The sequence below is a fragment of the Castor canadensis genome, chromosome X (genome assembly GCF_047511655.1).
Source record: "Castor canadensis chromosome X, mCasCan1.hap1v2, whole genome shotgun sequence".
Classification (NCBI taxonomy): Eukaryota; Metazoa; Chordata; class Mammalia; order Rodentia; family Castoridae; genus Castor; species Castor canadensis.
Window position 1 is genome coordinate 92,971,425 of NC_133405.1, and position 22,527 is coordinate 92,993,951.

Sequence of the window (22,527 nt, forward strand, 5' to 3'; positions counted from 1 at the left end):
GAAAACAGACCCAAATCAGGATCCATCATTGTGAAATTTTAGAATACTGAGAAGTAAGAAAAGATATTATGGTCTTCCACAGAGGAAAAAAAATGGGTCACAAGCAAAAGATTAGAAATCAGAACTTTGGACTTTTCAATAGCAATACTGAAAGTTAGAAGAACATAGAGCAATGGCTCCAAATTTTTATTAAATGTCATCCAAAAATGCCTTGGTCAAATAAAATGACCAAGTAAATATGAAGACAGAAAAAGGCATTTCATACATGCAAGTTTCAAAGAATTTACCTCCTATGTATCCTTGACAAACTAGCAGAAAACACTGTACTACAGTACAGACAGGATATACTATCATTTTTATATCTCTGCATGCTATTCCTTTTTAATTTTATAATTTTTTAATTGAAGTAATTTTACATTATTTTTGATCATTCTGAAATAGTAGGTTCACTGTAAAAATTAAAATACAAGGGTACATAAAATACATTTTTTTTGAAAAGTTAAAAATTCCTTAATTTTTTATTCCTGGTACCACTACCACAATTTACAGGGCAATATACCTGATGTAATGAAAAGAAAAAGAAAAAGACAAAGCTACAACAGATAAAAGACCTCAGGAATGTACATCTAATTGATACTACATTGCATTAATCAATAGCTGCACTTTTTGCAAGCTGTGGCTATGACAGTCCTGAACAAGAAGGGTTTCCTGTTTAAGCTGCAGTAACTTTTCTGACTATGGATCATCGTTCCTCCTGTGGCAGATTTTTACAGTTCCTCTAATGCATTTGGGACGACTGTCTCAAAGTAACCTGCAGCTTTCCTGACAACTCCTCGCTCTCTCTCCTGCTAAGAACTGTAGCCCTTTTTCTGCTGTTTTTAAAACCTTCTGCTACCATATCCACCACTTCCACCACCAGATCCATAACCACCACCATAGGGACTGCCAGAGCTTCTTCCACCAAAACTTCCCCCCTTCATGGGTCCATAATTTGACTGCTGTTGTCCACTATAATTTCCAAAATCATTATAGTTCCCACCACCACCATAGTTACTGCCAAAAAATTTCCTCCTTCATTGTAACCATCGTAACCTCCTCCACCACCACCATATCCACCACCTTGGTTCCCATATCCTAGTCTACCACCACCATAGCCTCCTCTACTACTATAACCAGGGCCACCACCATAGTTGCCACCATCACCTCCAAATCCATTATATCCACCATCACCTCCTCCATAACTACCTCTGCTGCCACCACCTCCACCACCATAACCTCTTCTTCCACCAAAGTTTCCACCACGGCCAAAATTACCTCCACCACCTCCAAAGTTTCCTCCACGACCCATAAAGTTGCCAGATCCACCTCCACGACCTCTCTGTGATCCAGCAGACTGCATCTCTTGTTTAGAAAGGGCCTTTTTCACTTCACAATTATGCCCATTAATAGTGTGGTATTTCTGAACAACAATTTTATCAACTGCATCATGATCATCAAAAGTTACAAAAGCAAATCCTCTCTTTTTTCCACTCTGCCTATCTTCCATAACTTCTATGGTTTCAATCTTGCCATACTTTTCAAAGTAGTCTCTCAAATTATATTCTTCTGTATCTTCTTTAATACCACCAACAAAAATTTTTTTCACTGTTAGATGGGCACCAGGCTTTACAGAATCCTCTCTAGAAACAGCTCTCTTTGGTTCCACTACACGCCCATCAACCTTGTGTGGTCGAGCACACATTGCTGCATCCACCTCTTCAACACAAGAGTAGGTCACAAAGCCAAAGCCCCTGGAACGTTTTGTTTGGGGGTCTCTCATTACCACACAATCTGTGAGTGTGCCCCATTCCTCAAAATGTTCTCTTAAACTATCATCTGTAGTTTCAAAGCTCAGACCACCAATAAACAGCTTCCTTAGCTACTCTGGTTCCTTTGGATCATAGCCCTCCATTTTGAGACCGGACTCGCCTCTTCCAACTCGAGTTCAATATGGGACTGAGAGCCATAAAATACATTTTAAGCCAAGCGCCGGTGGCTCATGCCTGTGGTCTTAGCTACTCAGGAGGCTGAGACTGGGAGGATCACACTTCCAGGCCAGTCTGGGCAAATAGTTTCTGAGAGCCCATCTCTAAAATAACCAAAGCAAAATGGACTAGAGGTGTGGCTCAAAAGGTAGAGCTTCTGCTTTGCAAGCGTGAAGCCCCAAGTTCAAAACCCTAGTCCCACCAAAAAAATTAGAGAAAAGTATATTTTAAAAAAGAAGCAGAGGAAGTGTCCACTAAAAACAAAAGGAGGAAAAGTCAGGAAAGAGAAAGACACAGAATTTAGGAAACACAGAGCCTAAATACAGGAGTGAGACAAAGAGAAGTCTAGGAAGACCTTAAAATCCTATGATAATTATGCACCAAACTTACAAGGTAATTATTCCAGATTAAGACAGCGTGACTACAAAGACAGTAATCATAAGAGATATTATCTCCAAGATCACCACTGTCATAGTCCCAGTTCCATCCTTCTGTATAACCTGAGGCCAGAATGCCTAAGGGAGCCCGGCTCAGACACACTCTCTGTCCATGGCTAGCTAGTCTTGGTCACATGCTGCTGCAGCTCTTGCCCACTCCTCCCACCAGTGCTGCAGCTGCCTGGAGCAGGTGTGGACAGGCATCTAGCCCCACGGTACTTATCTGCTGTGATCTACTGAGGGCGAGGGCTAGCCATGGGGAGATTAGAAACACAACAATCACAGCAGCCATTCTCCATCTGACCACATGATCACCAGACAACTGATTTCTAGTCCACACAACAGCCCTGCCAGTGCCCTGACTGTGCTCGGCCATGGGTTTATTTCCCTGGACTCACTCATGAACTTATGCTCTGATATCCCCAGAAATGACCCTTGTCCACTCTCAGGGAAGCTAAAGGTAAATGATGACCCAGAGACTTTTCAGCTTCTCTTCCTGTGGAACTCTTCACCTACTCATACTGATACTGTCCCTACCATAACCCACTAGCTGTGTGCTTCTCATTTTGGTTTTAAAAGTGAAACAATATATTTAAGAAAACTACAATGAAAAACAAAGGAATGAGTAACAGGGTAGATACTGACTACAGTGATGAGAAAGGGGAATGTAGCTGGGAAGGACACCGTGGTGGCTTCAAAAACAAAGATAATGTTCTATTTTTTAAACAAAGGTAGTGTTTTATTATTCTTTGTACTGTACACACAAATTTACTGTTGAGATATTTTTCACAATAACATAGCTATTTAAATAAAGAAAAAAGGAGAAAATGACAGGAAAGAAAGGAATGAGAACGACAAAGGAATCATCCCTAATACCACAAGGGGCAGGGAAATAGTGATGAGATTTACTTACCATTTCATATGCTACTTCCTCAGGTGTATCCGTTTCTAAATTGAAACTGAATTCAATAGCTTCATTATCTTTATGTTTGCCTTTCAATTTTTTAGGGTCTTCAACCCATAGTCTTAGACCCAGGGATGAATTTGAGTAATCATCTTCCTCTGCTAACTCCACCCTCAGTCCTGTATCCTCAGCAAAAAATGCATGGTTTAATAGGTCCCTGATAGACAACCTAATAAACAACAACAACAACAAAATATATATATTTATACATGGAGATATATATATATATATATATATATATATATATATATATATATATATATATATATATATATAGTTATCAGTTATTATAACCATAAGATGCAAATTCTGTAATTAGTAAAAATTAATTATATCAATAACCTTATTTTAAAATTTCTATTAATTAAACCAGTAAACTGCCATGGTATAAAAACCACATTTTAAATCCAACTTATTATTAGGGATACACAGAAATCCCAACATACAAACAAAGTAACCTTAATTAAAGATTAATTATTATCAGTAACACATCTAGATAATGAAGTTTAACATACATAAAAGTGGATTGGAAGTATGGCTCAATTGGTGGAATGCAAGCATAAGGCCCTGAGTTCAATCCTCAGTACTGCCAAAAACACAATACATAAAAGTATAACTGGAGAGAACTGGAGAAGTACTATATATAGTACATGTTAGGTGCACTCATAGCTTTCCTCAGCCACTGTCTTAAATTACAGAAATTCAAACAATAGACTCTCAAAAATAAGGAACAAAAAACTCTTCCAGATATATGAACTCTAAACCAGAAATTCAAACTCTTTTACTAATATTTTAAGTAGAAGTCATTGACCCCAGTAACAATAACCTAGTGAGTATACTTCACTTTAGAAGACTGGCATGAGTAAAGCTAATGTGGTTCAGCAAAGCTCACTAACTTCTATTTCTCTCTTCTTTTTTTTGAGACAGAATATTGCTATGTAAGCCAGGCTGGCTTCCAATTCTCTACCCTCCTGCTTCAGCCTCCTGAGTGTAAGATTACAGGCGTGTGCAACCACACCCATCTCCAGTGGTTTTCAAAAAGTATTTATGTCTGGTATTAGGCCATAGTATACATATAATAGGTACAATCCTTGCTTAATATCAGAGATTAACCATCTCAGAAGAGAAACAAAGGACAAGGCTTCTAAAGATTCTTTTATAAGCTTGGGTAGTTAATTTATTTTTCTTTTACTAACTTTTAAAACAGACATATGATATTTAATCTACCTGTATTACAGGACAGGAAGAGGTAAAACTGATATATATAGAGAACCCCTGCTGTACTGTTTAAAATAGTAGAGGCATATGGACAGTATAGTGTCTGAAAAGTGGTGGATTTTCAACTCCTGTTTATTTTTAGTGATCAAGAGACAAACACTTGTGAAAATAAAAAATAAAAAAGGCCTGCCCAAACTAATTAGTTTAACACTAAAGTAAAATATTGTTTAAGGAAATACAACCAAGTCCAGCCCTTTGTCTCACAATGAAAAATTTAAATATTTTTAACTCTTGCAATAGCGAGAACGTATCATTAATTGACTATTGTTATGTATTTCATATACATTTATTATCATTTTAATCATCAAAAGACTATCTGTCTTGAGGAACAACTAAGTAACTTGCTCAAAATCACACTGGCTAAATGTGAATCTAGATTTGAATCTTTGTTTAATGTTGGGACCTGTACTTTTTCTAACACACTAATATATCACAAATCCTTTTGAATATTCCAATATTACAAAATTATATCATTACAATGCTATAAAAATAACAATCAGCTGGTAGAGTGGCTCAAGTGGTAAAGTGCCTGTATAGCAACTGTGAAGCCCTGAGTTCAAATGCCGGTACTGTCAAAAAAATCAGAATATAAAATAAAACATCTATATTTTTAGACTCATTTAAAGAAACATGACTAGGGGCTGAGGGTGCAGCTTGGTGGTAGAGCACATGTTTAACGTGTGCAAGTTCCTGGGTTTAACAGCAATGAAAATTTTAAAAAAGGTTAAAACTACAATAACTCAACAACAACAACAACAATAAAAACAAATAAATGGACAAAAGACTTTAAAATAGATTTCTCCATAGATATGCAAATGGAGGGCTGGGGTGTGACTCAGTGGTACAGCACTTGCCTAGCGCATACAAGGCTATGGGCTGGATCCCCAGCACTGTAAAAAAGAGCACACAAAGATATACAATGGCCAATAAATACATGACAAGGTGCTCTACATCATTAGTCATTAGGGAAATGCAAATCAAAACCACAATGAGCTATCACTTACACCCATTAAGATGGCTGTCTTTAAAAACCAGAAAATAACAAGTATTGGTAAGGATGTTGAAAAATTAGAACCTTCATGTATTGCTAGTAGAAATGAAAAATGTTATAGCTGCAGTGGAAAAAATTTTGGTGGTTCTTCAAAAACTGAAATGTAGTATTATCATAAAAAAGATCTGACAGCAGGAATTCAAACAGGTACTCATATACCAACATTCATGCAGCATTACACATAGTAACCAAAAGGTGAAAATAACATGTCTATCAACAGTTAATTTATTAACAAAATGTGGCATAAACATACAATGGAATATTATTCACCCCTAAAAAGGAAATACTGAGGGCTGGCAGAGTGGCTCAAGTGGTAGAGTGCCTGCCTAGCAAGCCTACCAAGCGTGAGGCCCTGAGTTCAAGCCCCAGTACTGCCAAAAGAAAGGAAATACTGATATATTCCACAATAGGGATCAACCTTGAAATATCTAAGCTAAATGAAATAATCCAGACACAAAAGAACAAATGTTGTTTGATTCCATTTATCAGGGGCTACAATAATGGAAAGTTATTATCTTGTGGGTACAGAGTTCCACTTTGGGATGGTGAAAAGGTTCCAGAGATGGATAGTGGTGACATCTGTACAAGAATGTGAATCTATGTAATTAATGCCACTGAATTACACACTTAAAATGGCAAAAATGGTAAATCTTAAGTATATTTTTACTAAAATAAAAAAAACTAAATACAGCCTGTTTGCATGAACACTGCAAATATTCCATAAAGTCATAATTAAACAGGTCTTACCTTATTGGCTTTACATATTCTCAGATATGCAACACTAAATTTAGATAGACAACTAATAAAAACAGGGCAAGTCAATTAAATGCTAGTAGAAATGATTCTACAAAGGATAGATCACCTTTATTAATAACATTAATAAGGAGGCAAAAATTAAAAGATCAATCTACAAACTTAGGTCAGTAATTGTCCAAGGTTCAGATTAAAGATAAGTGAAAGCTAATACTAAAGGAACAGTCTATAGAAAAATGCAAGTTATAATACAAATAAATCTAAAATATTCCTTCTTGACCAAAAGTATTCATATTAGTTTTACCATTATTGTTGACACAGGATATAGGATCAAAATAAAATATATCTGTGTACTCCCAACTATTTGAAGCAAGGCAACCTGTGTGGGTCTACTGTCTATTAAGATGATAGATAATGATGGTGAAAATTTATCACAACACACACACAGAAATACAACCCAAATGTCAGTTCCAAGAAAAATTTAGCACATGATGTCAAAGTCTAAAATGGAAAACAGGGCTGGGATATGGCTAAAGTGATACAGCACTTGCCCAGCATGCATGAGGCCCTGTGTTCAATCTCTAGTACTGCAAAGAAAAAAAAGAAGAAACATTTCTAAAACAGCAAACAATATGCACTGATATACTTCACTGTAAACAGTATGGTTTGCCTTCCATTCAAAAATCCTACTGAAAATCATGAAGTCAGAAAATGACCCAGTTCAAGCTTAGAGAAATTGTGTCACTTCACTACACCTGCACCCACCTTTCAGATTTGTTTTGACGAATGCATCCTTCGATGATTTCTTTCACTTCAGGATCAGTGACTTTATTGAAACTGGCTGGTTTTATGCCCTGGGAGAAGAAAAATGGTTTCTGGTCACAAATTAAGCAACTAAGAGACCAAGTCAGCATGACATTTATTAAATATTATTTTTATCCCTAAACCACATCCTAGTGCTGATAATAAATACTTGGATGAGAAAATATATACACATAAGTTTAATAACTTTTATCAAAAGGATTTTGTTGTCACTCTATAAAAGTGAAAAACTGTAAATAATCTAAATTCACAACAGAGACCAACTTAAACATTGTATTTTATACATACGAATATGATAATATACAGAAACTAAAAATATTCTCAAAGAAATTAATGACATGGGTATTTCTCATAACATAATATAAAGTAGGGGAAAAAGTAGGATCCCAGCACATACATACAGTATAACCCTAATTAGGAAAATAAAATAAACTGTTTTTGGAATCAGAGGAAAAACAGTTTGCTTGTTTGCTGAAAGACAGGGTCTCACTACGTTGCCTGGGGTGGCCTCAAACTTAAGGTCCTCCTGCCTCAGCCTCCCAGGTATCTGGGACTACAGGCATGTACTACCACACATTGCAAAATAAATGTTATCTCTTTTTTTTGGCAGTAATGGGATTTGAACTTGGAGCCTCACGTTTGCTAAGTAGGCACTCTCCCACTTTAGCCACTTCACCAGTCCTTTTTAGTGATGGGTTTTTTTTTCAAAAGAGGGTTTCGCAAACTATTTGCCAGGGCTGGCTTCAAACCATGATCCTCCTGATCTATGCCTCCCGTGTAGCTAGGATTATCATCGTGAGCCACCAGTGCCCGACAAAAATTGTTATCTTAAAAACATTTGAAGCCAGATATGGTGGTGCATGCCTCTGATCCTAGCACTTAGGAGGTAGAAACAGGAGGATAAGTTTAAGGCTGGCCTAAGGTACTTAGTGAGACCCTGTCTCAAAAAAAGAAAAACATTTTAAAGTTCCAAATAAAGGCTTTTCTAATTCAAATTTTCTATTCAATGTATTTTAAAGTCTTCTACAATGGCTAGAATAAACAAGCAGTATGTATGTAAGTATATACAAAGATGCATGTGTGTGCATTATGAAAACATACATACACACACAAATAAAACCTTTTCAGAAATCTATATTATTTTTATCCTTAAGCAATACTAAAATAACAGAACCACCTCAAGCTAATTACTAGGTTCTAGGAACTTAATAACAAATGAGGGCTCAGCAATTCATAACGCTCCTGTGATAACTGTGTTAGCTGCCTGAATCTGCTCATTTTACATTTTAACACCTTTTATTTATGAGTTTTAGATTTTAGAAAAATAACCCAAGTGTTATTATAGTCATTTAACAGAAAATTCCAAATTAAGCTGGAAGCCGAAAGGTATAACAAAAAGAGTATTTGTCATGGAAGGAGGTGAACTAAGATCTACTTGTAAGACTATCATGCTGCCTCACAGGACACAGAATCACAAAGCCAGATATCACATACCACATAAATCTGGTGAGATTAGGAGTTAATTTGGACCCCAACTTTAAGAAGACTAAGATAGATAGAAATATGAATTGTGATAAAGCATTTTTGTGACTTTAAAATAATAGACATTTAAAATGAAGTTATGCTTTTCTATTTATAAAAAAAAGACCTCTGTAACCTTTCCACTGACCTTTTACCCATTTTAGTTGGGGAACTGTAACTTACAAATCAAGTACAAAATACTTTTCTACTTAGGGCTCTCCAAATTCAGGGCAAAAACTAAAGACATTCTAGCTCTTTTCCTGAATTTTTATAGAAACTTTCAAACATACTAAAAAGTAGAACAAGATAATGAAGCCTGGTATAACCAGGACCATCTTTAGCAACAATCATCATCATCAACCCTCTTTCAGCTATCTACCCCCATATAATTTATATCCTGGAATATTTTTAAGTAAATCTAAGGCTTCATATCACTTTATCCATACATTTTTTTTACTTTATATCACAAATAGATAAGGACCTTTTTGAAAAAAATCATGTCACTTTACTCCCTAAAATAATCACCAATAATTCCTTAAATATCATCTAAAACCCATCCACAACCCAAATTTTCAAAACTGTCTAAAAGGCATCTTTTATAGTTGGTTTGTTCAAATCAGGATCCAATCAAGGTCCATATATTACATGTAGGGTAATATACCAATTACCCTACATGTAATATACCAATTTGTAAAAGCTATGAATTTTTGTCTTGTCTTTTCTTTTTTTTTTTGGTGCTGGGATCGAACCTAGGGCCTCACACATGCTAGGCAAGCGCTGTACCAACGAGCTACATCCCAGCCCCCAAAGCTATGAATTTTTCAGTAATTTTGCAAATCAATTATAAAACAGGCATTTAAAAATTTGAATTACATATGCTTACAATTAAATTACACTAAAAGCTAAGTATCAAAAACATCACAATTATATTACATTTTACTATTATTTATGAATTTGAGGTTTATAGTAATTACATATATGTGGTAGAAATACTAAATAATGAGTGCCACTGTACATCTCTTCCCAACTCTACATTCAGTGAGATCACACTTGTAACCTGAAATCAGCAATGGTGGGAGTATTTGTACCACAAAAATCAGCAAATACTAAAAATCAGTGCTTTTCCCCTCACCCTAGACAATCAGTTGTTAAACCTTTTCCAGCTCAACACTCCTTTTGTCTCTTGTATTCTATAAAATCTTTCCTCCCTTTTTTGATAAAATTGATTTGTTAGAGAAACTATGTCATTTGTCCTATAAAATGGTTCACATTCTAGTGGATTTCAGTCTTATACCTTATTGCCTCCCTACACAAACATCTAGAGTCAGACAGACATGGGGTCAAAACCTACCGTTATCTGTAGCTGTGGGAAGTTGGACAAATCACAACCTCTCATTTTTAATCTCATCATCTACAAACTGAAGGTAGCAACTATCTTGTAGGCATATAAAGATTAAAGTATGTGGTATACAGCATACATTAAAATATGGCACACCTGTTATAAGTGCTATTATCAAAAAGATGAAGGGTAATTGTTGGCAAGGATGTGTAGAAAGAACCCTTGAGTGGGAAGATAGTTCAGTGGTAGAGTACTTGCACAGAAAAGGGAACCCCTGTACACTGCTGGTAGAAATATAAATTAATATAGCTATTATGGAAAGGAGAGGCATACGAAAACAAAACAAAACAAAACTAAGCAAGCCCACTTCAGGACATATATCCAAATGGATTGGAGTCAACATGTCAAAGGTTATCTATACTCCCATGATGTTCACTACAGCGTTATTCACAATAGTTAAGTTATGGAAACAACTTAAGTGTCCATCAATGAATAGAGAAAAGAAGATGTGGTCTATATTCTATTCAGCCTTTAAAAAATTCTGTCATTTGCAACAACATGGATGAACCTAAAAGGCATTATGCTAAGTTAAATAAACCAGGCACAGAAAGACAAATATCACACGATCTCACTTATAAGTGAAATCTAAGTGTCAAACTCATTTTAAGCACAGTAGAATGAAATCTAAGAGTCAAATTCATAGAAGTAGAGAATAGAATGGTGGTTACCAGAGGGTGGAGAGGAAAGGAAGGGGTGGGGAATTATTAGTCAATGGGGAAAAGGTGCAATTAAACAAGAGGAATAAGTATAGCAGAGTGACTATAGTCAATAATAATGCACTATGTATTTCAAAATAACTTAGAAAGTGAATTTCACATGTCTCACTACAAAAAATGATAAGCAAGTGAGGTAATGGATATATTAACTAGTTTGATTTAATCATTCTACATTCTATACATATATCAAAACATTACATTGTATCCCATAAATATATACAATTATCATTTGTTAATTAAAAATAATATTAATTCTTAAAGTTTTAAACATTAGTGTTCAGTACCTGAAACACTAAAGTCTCTTTCATAGCTTACCTTCAGCTACCCAACTATATATAAAGTAATCCTCCTTGAACAATCATAACATTCTTCTACTATCCTTATGCCCTTACTATATTCTTATCCTCTTATTGTAGTTATTTCTTCCTCCCCCTTTCCCTTCCTCCTCTCCTCCTTCCTTCCTCTCCCCTCCTCTTTCTTTTTTTTTTCTTCAAGCCTGAACAATACATTTTCTCAGCAGCCACAGAAGACCATGTTAACTCAGCAAGTTCCAGAACCCACTGTTTGCCCCACACAGGCAGTGGCTGTCTCTCCCTCCCCATCACAGGAGTTCCAACCTGCCCCTCCCACACAGGCTTGGCTCAGCAGCAAACGCCCCCAAAATCCTGTCTAGGAGGTTGGTGCTAGGGGTGACGTTCGGGTGCATGTGACCTCTCCCGGGTCCCAGAGACCCAAGTCTATAAGTCCTCAGAGCTGGGGACTACTCCAGAACCACAGTGTAACCTACCACCTCCACAGCCACCATGGCTTTGGTGGCATTCGCTTTGATTTCCTGGGGCAGCGACCACCAGTTTCTTGGCATGGATGAGATTTATAGCTCAGATATAGTTCTTGATCTCCTTGATCAATTTCACTTTGTCTATGGGCTTTCCCTCTGTTAGAAGGACAGTGAAATGTGTCCATTCTTTTTGTTTGGGGAGGTCCTTTTCCTCTGTCACCTTGGAAACTGTTGCAGCAGGGATGACACCAGACACCATGCCACCCATCAGCATGAGACCAACATACTGGATCTTTAACATTTTCATCAGGAGCTCTTTGAGGTCTGAGATCTCCAGGACCATGAGGCTGGCAATGTCCTGGACCAGCTGCTGGATCTTGAGGGGGTACTCCTCAGGGGTGTTATCCAGGGGTGCACCAACGAGTACCTTACCCTTTCAGTGGCTGCTGCTCATCTGCCACATGGCACAGACACTTGGTACCTGTTGCCTGGTGAGGCAAAACATGGCACCCCAAAGCTCAAGGCACAGCCCCCACAGGCAGTGGACAACCACTTGTAGCATCACTCCATGTGCAGGAAGGTCCTAATTTCTTAATTTATATTATTCCCCTACTACAAACGTAAGCTCTTTGAGGGTAGCAAATACTTCTTATTTATCTCTGCATTCTTGCAGGGTTTTTTTTTTTTTGGAGGTATGGGGGTTTGAACTCAGGGCCTCAAGCTTTCTAGGCAGGCACTCTACCACCTGAACCATTCCATTAGCCTTATTTTATATTGGGTATTTTGGAGATAGGGTCTCGCGAACTATTTGCCTGGGCTGGCTTCGAACAGCAATCCTCCTGATCTCTGCCTCCTGAGTAGCAAGGATTATAGACGTGAGCCACAGGCACCTGGCTCCTTGCAATTTTTAACACAAAAAATTACTCACAGCAGGAACTCACTGTATCTGTTGAACTATATTTTGAATGTCTTTACACAATCAGGCTCTCAGAGCTATAAGAAACCTTCAAAGCCTTTTAGTCAATCTCTGTTGTTTGCCTATAGAATAAAAAGATCCATCTAATAAATATGTAAAATTTCATTACAAATAGATATAAATGATATCTCTGTACATTCTTCCAAAGATACTAACACAGAGCATTTTATATGACCCCAACAGACTGCAGGTATATAGTATAAACCTAAAGTGTGCTGAATAACAACTGTTAAATTAGCATTGCTATACAACACTAAATCATAATTAGGGACTTTTTATACTTTTTTCTTTCTTCCTTTCTTTTTTATATTTTGACAGTGCTAGGGATTGAACCCAGGGCCTTGCACAAACTAAGTAAGCACCCTAACACTGAGCTACACACCCCATAGTCCCCAAATTACATTTGACTAAGTCAATTTTACCAACTTGAAATGAAATGTGGCAATTAGTGACATAAAAAGAATAAAGTTGGGCTGGGAATGTGGTTTAACTGCTAGAGTGCCTACCTAGAAAGTACCAGGTCCCGAGTTCAAACCCAATACCACAAAAAAAGAATAAAGTTATACCTACACTGGTTACTTTACGGTATATTTGAGCAGCATTCTGGCACTCAGAATAAGGATACTCTGAAGTAGCCATTTCCAGCATACACATTCCAAAAGCATAGACATCTACAGATTCATCATAGTGCTCTTCATACATCTCTGGAGCCATAAACTCAGGAGTTCCTACAAAATACCACAACCACATTTTTATTAAAGAGAAAAATATATCCACCAAGATGCCTTTTCCCATAAAAATTATCTGTGTTAATTTCTGTTCCCAAAAAGTAAATTAATAAGTATAAAATTTATATTATCTATACAAAACACTCAAAGAATTTCCTTAATTTTCCATACTGATGATGTATAATTTGCAATGCTCAAGATTAGGTTATGACTTTTAAAGTCTGATTTTATTTTATCCTTCTTTTTAGCTCAAATTTTTCTGAATTAACTTAATAAACTCAATAATCCTAAATATATTCCACAAAAGAAATATACTAGGATACCTCTGAAATAAATCAATAGATAGTAGATATTTCAAAGTGAATTCACAGTCTAGCTCAGGATTGGTAAATTTTCTATGAAGGGCCAGATAGTATTTTAGACTTTGCAGTCCATATGGTTCCTGTCACACAACTACTTAACGCTGCACTGCAAAAGAAACCATAAACAACCTATAAATGAGTGGGAGTGGCTGGGTTCCAATAAAACTTGATTTACAAAACAGGCACTGAATCAAGTTTGGCCTATGACCCAGAATTGACTCACCCCTCTTCTAGACAAATCTCTCTAATACCCAAACACTAAACTGTAAAACATTAATCACCAATGACACTCTTAGCAAATGATGTGCGCATTAAAGTGGCTAGTCCTAGATCACCAATCTTCACAGATCCAGTGGGTCCTGTGATGAAAATGTTGTCACACTTTAAATCCCGGTGAATAATAGGAGGAGTCCTCGTGTGCAAGAACTGCAACCCCTTTAAAATTTGTCTGCACCAGCTCCTTAAGACCTTTGGTTTCATGACTTTAAATCGTTTTAAGTACCTATAGAAGAAAATAAAAGACCATGTATAAACAGGCATACTCAGGTTCTTATATGAACATTATTAAGAAAATTGCCTGAACATTTATGCACTGTGATTGCCGTCCCTACATTGTATCCAACTTTTCAATGACTGTGAGGCTCAATCCCTCCAGTTCACCTCCCAGTCCCTCAATAAAATGGCTTGACCTCCCCCACTAAAAAGACATCTTACCCAATGTAGCATGCTTTTGGTGGTACTGAGGATTGAACTGAGGGCCTTAGCACTCTATCACTTGAGCCACACCTCCAGCCCAAAGGTAGCATTTTTAATTCAAAATAAGAATCATGCCACAGTGGCCCTTTTGGAATGGAAACACAATTTTAAAAAGGCAGCCAAGTGCTGACAGAGTGGCTCAAGTCATAGAGTGCCTGCCTACAAGTGAGGCTCTAAGTTCAAACTCTGACCAAAAAAAGCCTGGCACAGTGGCTCACAACTGTAATCCCAGCTACTTAAGAGATAAAGATCGGGAGGATCACCATTTAAGGCCAACTTGGGCCACATCTCAACAAATAAAAACAAGTGTGATGGTACACATCTGTAATCCCACATATATGGGGGAGGCATAGGTAGAAGAATCACAGTCCAAGGCTGGCTCAGGCAAAATAGAGAGAGAACCCACCTGAAAAATAACTAAAGCAGAAAGGGCTGGGGGTGTGGCTCAAGCTGTAGAGTGCCTGTCTCGCAAGCAGGAGGACCTGAGTCCAAACCCCAGTACCAAAAACAAAAACAACAGGAAAAGAAATTCCTTCTCTATTTCCTAATAATTACTTATATAATCAGCAGAGGATTTGACTACATGAAATTTTAGTGTAAAAGTGCTAGGGAAAAAGTATACTCCACATTTAATTATTTACAACTAATTATACTACTAAATGAAAAATTGTGATAGGAAACAAAAGATTATAATTACATAGTATTTACTGATCACTAGAATTATAAACAGGGTCAAGCCCCCAACCATTCATTATCTTTTACAAATTTAAATTATATTCTCTTTTCTAAATTTCTATGATATCCTCAAAACATTAATTTCTCAGCACTGTATTTTCTAACAAACTTCATTAACATCCCAGTTTTTAATCTACTGAAACAGATTTTATAAATTTTTTAATCAAGTATTCCTTTATAAACAACTTTTAGGACTCCCTAAAATTATTTCCAAGTAAAACTCAGTTGGCACTATCAGTCAACTTACGTCTTTAGGGTTCCTGATGTCATTAGTTCTGTCACTAATACAATACATTTCTTCCCTTTTAATATAGACTCCCAGGAATCATAGAATCGAACTATATTGGGATGCTGGAGACCTTTCAACATCTCTGCTTCTTCCTTGAACCTTTGCTGTTCAGCTTTGGTTAACTTCCGGTCCTGAAATAGAAGAACAAGTTCCAAATTAATGTCAGAGAAATTTTCATACATGTTTCTAACAGTACTCAACTGACTGCTTTATTGTTTTATGTTATGTATGTATTTTCACCCACCAATCAGTTCTTTCCTCCAGACTTCCATAATCACTGATCCTTTTTTAGTTACTTTGACTCCTCCCCATGAGATAATGCAGCAGTTGTGACATTTAATGATTGTGTTCTGAACCCACCAACATAATATGTCAATATCTTAATAATTGTTGTGCTGGGTGGGGGTACACTGGAATATTTATGAAGGTTCTTACAATGTATCAAATATACCATACTTGAATTCACCATTCCACTGCTCTCTTTCATCTCCTCTATCCACAATTCCTGGAAGTTTCAACAAGTATCATTTTTGCATTTACTTACATGTGTATAAATTATTTGCACCATATTCATCCTCCTACCCCTTTCCCCACAACTTCCCCCCAGTATATCAATATCTCAGGAGCTGAAAATGTAGCTCAGTGGTAGATAGAGTTCTTGTCTAGCATGCAAGACACCCGGGGTTCCATCCCCAGAACCACCAAAAAATCAGTACTTTGAGAAACAGTATCTCAAAATGAACTGAGAAAAAGCAACAAATGACATAAAAGGAATGTTTTCCTAAGAAATCCCTGAGTTTCCATAGAAAAGGTCTATGATGTCAGCACAGAAATAGTCAAAAAGTAAGACACCTGCACATTTATTGTGGCTTAATTCCTGAACTGACAAAATAAAAGTATTCTAGGTTTTCAGACAGAAATATCAGGCTACTAACCAATGAAAGACCATCAAATAGGCACTGAACCTCTTATCTGCCACATTAAATGCTAGAAGTCAAAGGAGCAATGTTAACATAATCCTGAAGGGCTGTGATCTGAAAATTCTGAACTTAGAGAAGCTATCAATTAAATTCAAAAGGAAAAACATATCTACATTTCCAGAAACAGGGACAGAGAAAGTATACTATCCCATAAACCTTCTCTGAAAATATATTTTAAAACCTTCAATAACAATATGGAAAGTCATTAGATGTTAAGCTGGGTGTGGTGGTTCAGGCCCGTAATCCCAGCTGGTCCTAATTACTCAGGAGGCAGGAGGATCACTTCAGCCCAGGAGTTTGAATCCAGCCTGAGTATCAAAGCAAAACTGCATCTCAGGCTGGTGGAGTGACTCAAGTAGTAGAATGCCTACCTAGCAAGTGTGAGGCTCTGAGTTCAAGCCCCAGTAATACCAAAAAAGGGGAGGCATGGGCACTGGTGGCTCATACCTATAATCCTACCTACTCATGAGGCAGAGATCAGGGGGATCTTGGTTGGAAGCCACGCCAGGCGAATAGTTCAGGAGACCTTATCTCAAAAAAAAACCCATCACAGAACAGGACTGGCAGAATTGTTCAAGGGGTAGAGCACCTGCCTAGCAAGTGTGAGGCCCTGAGACCCCTCCCCCCCGAGGACATCTTTCCTCAGATGGACAATCACAATCAATCAGCAATGTGTGAAAAGCTAAATTTTAGTCTCCTAAGACTTTATTTTTTTGTACTGAACTTTTTCCTTTTTTTCTTTGTGGGGGAAGTGGGGATTGAGACAAGGTCTATTTAGCCCATGCTAGCCTAAAATTTACACCACTCCTGCCTCAGCCTCCCAAATTTTGGTATTACAGGAGTGCATCCCCATGCCTGACTTATATTTAACTTTTTAACTGATCTGGAACTTGCTGTGTCTGTAATAATTTCTTCAAGATAGTTAATCAGTTGTACTAGCATTGCTTAAACTTCTTTGGTGGCACTGGGGTTTGAATTCAAGTTTGGGCAGGAGCTCTACCACTCCAGCCCTTTTTGCTTTATTTTCTAGATAGAGGCTCATGTTTTTGCCTGAACTAGCCTTGGACCAAGATCATCCTACATATGCCTCCCATGTAGCTGGGATCATACCATGCCTAGTTTGTTTGTTGGGATGGGGTCTCACTAATTTTTTGCCCAGGCTGTCCTCAAACTGCCTCTGCATCCTGAGTAACTGGAATTACAGATGTGAGCACTGAGCACTGGCTTCAATACTATTTTTTACATTGACTTCAAGAACATGCTTATCTCTCAAAGAGTATACAGTATTGAGTCGGTTATGGCGGTGGCACACCTATATTCCCAGCACTCAGAAGACTAAGGGAAAAGGATCTCAAATTCCAGGCCAACCTGGGCTCCATGGCAAGACCATGTCTCAAAAAAGAACAAACAAAAAATTCTGTGTGTGTGTGAATATGGTATTGTTTACACTATACAGTATTATGTCACCATCTATACTGGGCTCTGCTTTTTCCACTGATCAGGTACTATGTCAGGTAACTCAGTGTTTGAATACAAGTGAATCCCAGTATGTTAATAATGTCACCTAGTCTTATTTTCTTCACTTTACATCAATTTACTTTCCATATAAACATTAAGCTGTTCTTCCAATTATAATTTAGAAAGAATATAATTTAGAATTACATTGAATGTGTATATTAATTTGGAGAAAACTGGCATGTAAAAGCCATCTAAAATGATCCAGGCATGGTGGCTACTAGGGTGGCTGAGGCAGGAAGACTTCTTGAGCCCAGGAGTTCAAAGCCAACTTGGGCAACATGGTGAGATCCTGTCTCAAAAACAAAAAAATTAAAAATAAATAAAACCCATCTAAGAACATAGACCAGAGAGCTTCAGTAAGACTTTGGGGGAAGAAGATTATTCTCTCTCAGCTAACTTTGTCTTGAATCACATACTAAACTTTATTTTTAAATTTACGCTCAGTAAAATTGACCCTTCTGGTGCATAACTCCATGATTTTCAACGAATACATAGTAATACCACAATCAAAATATAAAACAGTCTATCACCTCCAAAATACTCTTCTTCATTCTTACACTCTGAAAACCACCAATCTATTTATTATCCTAATTTTTGCCTTTTCCATGGTCATATAAATTGTAAAGAGACAGTATATCTAGTCTTCAAGTCTGGCATCTTTCATTTATCACCATATATTTTAGATTGATCCATACCGTCGCAAGTATCAATAGTTACTTGCTCGTAACTGTTGAACTGTATTCCATCTCTGAATCTACCACCATCTATCTATCCCTTGCCTAGATGGAGAACATTTAGGTGGTTTCCAGTTTGGAGCCATTACAAGTAAAGCTGCTATAAATATTCATGTACAGGTTTTCATATGGACATAGGTTTTCTTAGGCAAGTACAGTAGGTGGGTCACATGGCATGTTTCTTTGCTTTCTTTTGTGTGTGTGGGGCTGGGGATCAAACCCATGGCTCTGCACATGCAACGCAAGCACTCAACCACTAAGCCACATCTGCAGTCCTAATAAGAATGTTTAACTCTAAGCAATATATGAAAGGTAAATATGTAAGTTTCTGACCAGCAGTTGGGACAGAGATTTTTGTTTTCTAGTATGTGTATCCTAACAAGCGTATTGGGGGTATCAGATTATGGTTTTAATTTTCATTAATGGTTAACAAGGTTGAGCCATGTGTATATCATCTTCTTCGGTGAAATGTCTCTTCAGTTGTTTGGAGGGACCAGGGATCAACCACAGGACCACATGCATGCTAGACAAGTGCTCTACCACTGGCCTAAACACCCAACCCCTGTTTAAATCCTTACTTCATTTGTTAATTGGGATGTTAGATCTTGTTTTTACTGAGCATTTAGAGTTCTTTATATATTATAGTTACAAGATCTCGGTCATATTAAGTGATTTGAAAGTATTCTGTACTAACTGTGGATTGTCTTTTCATTCTCAACAATCTTTCTCAGTGAAATATTTTAATTTTGATGAAGTCAAATTTATCATATTTTTTCTTTTATGGATCATGCTTTTGTTGATATACCCAAGAACTCTTTGCCTAACCAAAGATCACAAAGATTTTTGCATGTTTTCTTCATGCAAAAATCTTTGTTTTACTTATAAGCCTATGACTCATTTTGAGTTAATTTTTGCATAAGATATGGAATTTAGGCTGAGGTTTATTTTTTAATATGCATGTCCAAAGATCACATTACTTTTTATTGAAAAGAACATCCTGTCTATGCTGAATAGCCACTGCAATTTTTTATTCACTTGATCATATTGGTTTAAGTCTATTCCTGCCACTGTTCTATTCCAATGATCTATATATTTCTCTCATTGCTATTACTATAAATATCTTAATCACTATAGCTTTAAAGTCTGGAAACCAGTTAACATGAATTCTCCAACCTGTTCTCCCTTATCAAAAACTAGTTTGTTGGTCATTTGAGTTCTTTTGCCCTTCCCTACTAATTTTATGCATGTATTCACTTATTTATTGGTGCAATGGCAATGATCTTTTCAAGACTTCCAAACATCTAATCCAGCCATCCAACCACCTAATCTATTTATTTGGTCTTTGACTTCTTTCATCAGTATGTTTTAGTTTTCAGCACACAGATTCTACACATACATTGTTATATTTATACTATTATAAATGGTACTTATAAAAATTGTGATTTCCAATTACTCATTTCTAGTGTATAGAAATATTGATTTTTGCATATTAACTTTGCTTCCTGTGGTCTTGAGAAAAATTGCTTTGTTCCATGAGAATTTTGTGGATTCTTTGGAATTTTCTATGTAGGTAACTGGTGCACCTGTGAGTTTCACTGGCTAGGATGTCCAGTATGATTTTGTATAGAAACAGTGAGAACAGATATTCTTGCCTTATAGAGGGAAAGCACCGAATCTTTCATCATTAAGTATGATATCACCTGTAGATTTGTCATTGTTTTTGGAGGAGGTTGGCTTTTGGTTTTTGCTTTTCGAGATTAAAGTATTCCTCTCCTGCCCAGGCTGAACTCAAAATCACTATCTTTCATTTCAACCTCCCAAGTAGGTGGGAATGCAGGGTGTGCCGTGGCAAACAGCAGGTTTGGTTTTGTTTTGGTTTTTTTTTTTAAAGAAATGCCCTTCATCAGGCCATCAAACTTCTACAGCAAGTTTGCTGAGAGTTTTTACCATAAATAATAACATTTTCAAATGCTTTTTTGCATCTATTAAAACAATTGTGTGTTTTCATGTCTGTTAATATGTAAAATTGCATCAATCTTCAAATGCTGAACAATAACTTGCATCCCTGGGATTAAGCCACTTGGTCATCATGTGTTATCTTTTTTTTTTTTTTGTCTGTTCTTGGGTTTGAACTCAGAGCTTCACACTTACTAGGCAGGAGCTCTACTGCTTGAACCACACCTCTAGCCCATGTGTTATCTTTTTATATGTTGTTGGGTTCAATATTCTAATGTTACATCAAACACTTTTTTCATCTATATTTATAAGGAATATTGGCCTGTAGTTTTCTTGTAATGTCTTCATATGCTTTTAGTATTACATGGGTTGGAGACACTGGCTGCAGTCTTGCTCTGCTGTCTTGAAGCAATCATTGCTCTGGAAAAGTCGGAGTACAAATGAAGACTTAGGCTTCCACTATACCATCCCATATCAGAGAAGAAATGAGAGATTCACATTTTCCAGGAATATGTTCTATCATCAGCAGGAAGAGATAAAGTTATCTCTTTCACATGTTTGTACAGTTCTGTTTTATCTTATTGATTTTACTAAAATAACAACATTAAAAAAAGTGGTAAATCATCACTGCCTTATATTGGGTTTTCATAAAAATAGCTTTATCATGTCAGAGCTTAGATTGTTTTTACTGGATTTTGGTTTTGTTTTCACAAGTAGTTTAAAATTAAGCAATTTCCATATATTTTTACATTACTTGTATTTTTTAATTAGGAGTAGTTGCTGAGTTTCATCAAGTATTTTCTCAATATCTAATGATATGATCATATGGTTGTTGACAGGTTTTGTGATATGGAATTTTCTTTAATTCTTTTTTGCAGTACTTGATATTGAACCCAGGGCCTCACACATGCTAGACAAGTGGTCTACCACTGAGCTATACCCTCAGGCCCATTCTTAAACTCTTAAATCATAATCTATTTACCTGCAGACTGGGGGCATGGCTCAAGTGGTAGAACACTTGCCTAGCAAGTATTAGGCCATGAGTTCAATCTCCAGTACTGAAAAAAAAAATACTTACTAGCAGCATTTTATTCTTTTGATCCATTGAATTCTATTTGCTAACATTTTACAAAAGATTTTAACTGCTATATTCATATATGAGATTAGGCTATAGTTTTCTCTTTTGTGTACAATATAAGGATTAAGTGTTAAGATTATAAAGGCTTAAAGATTATACAGGCATCATGAAATTAAATGAGTAGACTAGTTTTAACATTGGAATCATTTATAATTTAAAGGTCACTAAGATCTCAAGTTCTAAATCCATGTGTTCCTAATGTGATTTTTTTTTCTGTTTTGAAAGTATAAAAGCTGGACATTAGTGGCTCATGCCTGTAATCCTAGCTACTCAGGAGGCAGAGATCAGGAGGACCACATTTCGAAGCTAGCCCAGGCAACAGTTTGGGAGGCCCTATCTTGAAAAAACCCATCACGAAAAAGGGCTGGTGGAGTGGCCCAAGGTGTAGGCCCTTAATTCAAACCCCAGCACTGCAATAAAAAAAAAAAGTATGAAAAACATTGGCAAAGAATAAGAATGGGGAGGTGGTCTTCAAAGGGTACAAAGCCTCAATTAGGAAGAATCAAGGGTTTTTTCCCATGATATATAATGGTGAATATAATAAATAATAATTTACTGTACATTTTAAAAACAATGAGAATAAATTTCAAATGTTCTCACCACAAAAGGTAA

General features: G+C 36.7%; 2 protein-coding genes and 1 pseudogene across 13 annotated transcripts in view; all 3 read right to left on the reverse strand.

Annotated features, from left to right (window-relative positions):
• Wnk3 (WNK lysine deficient protein kinase 3) overlaps positions 1–22,527 on the reverse strand; it is a 153,856-nt gene that overhangs the window by 91,434 nt on the left and 39,895 nt on the right. For all 12 annotated transcript variants that reach the window (XM_074064107.1, XM_074064106.1, XM_074064102.1 and 9 more), the window contains 5 exons: positions 15,548–15,720; positions 14,091–14,311; positions 13,290–13,447; positions 7,273–7,361; positions 3,375–3,594 (listed from right to left, as the gene is read on the reverse strand). In XM_074064107.1, coding sequence (XP_073920208.1) covers positions 3,375–3,594; positions 7,273–7,361; positions 13,290–13,447; positions 14,091–14,311; positions 15,548–15,720 — 861 coding nt within the window. The remainder of the gene's footprint in view (positions 1–3,374; positions 3,595–7,272; positions 7,362–13,289; positions 13,448–14,090; positions 14,312–15,547; positions 15,721–22,527) is intronic.
• Positions 500–2,008, reverse strand: LOC109682584 (heterogeneous nuclear ribonucleoprotein A3-like). The gene is given in 2 exon segments (XM_020157897.2): positions 500–1,063; positions 1,066–2,008. Coding segments are annotated over 2 exon segments (939 nt in total). The 5' UTR covers positions 1,820–2,008; the 3' UTR covers positions 500–878.
• Positions 11,460–12,839, reverse strand: LOC109675452 (large ribosomal subunit protein bL12m pseudogene; annotated as a pseudogene).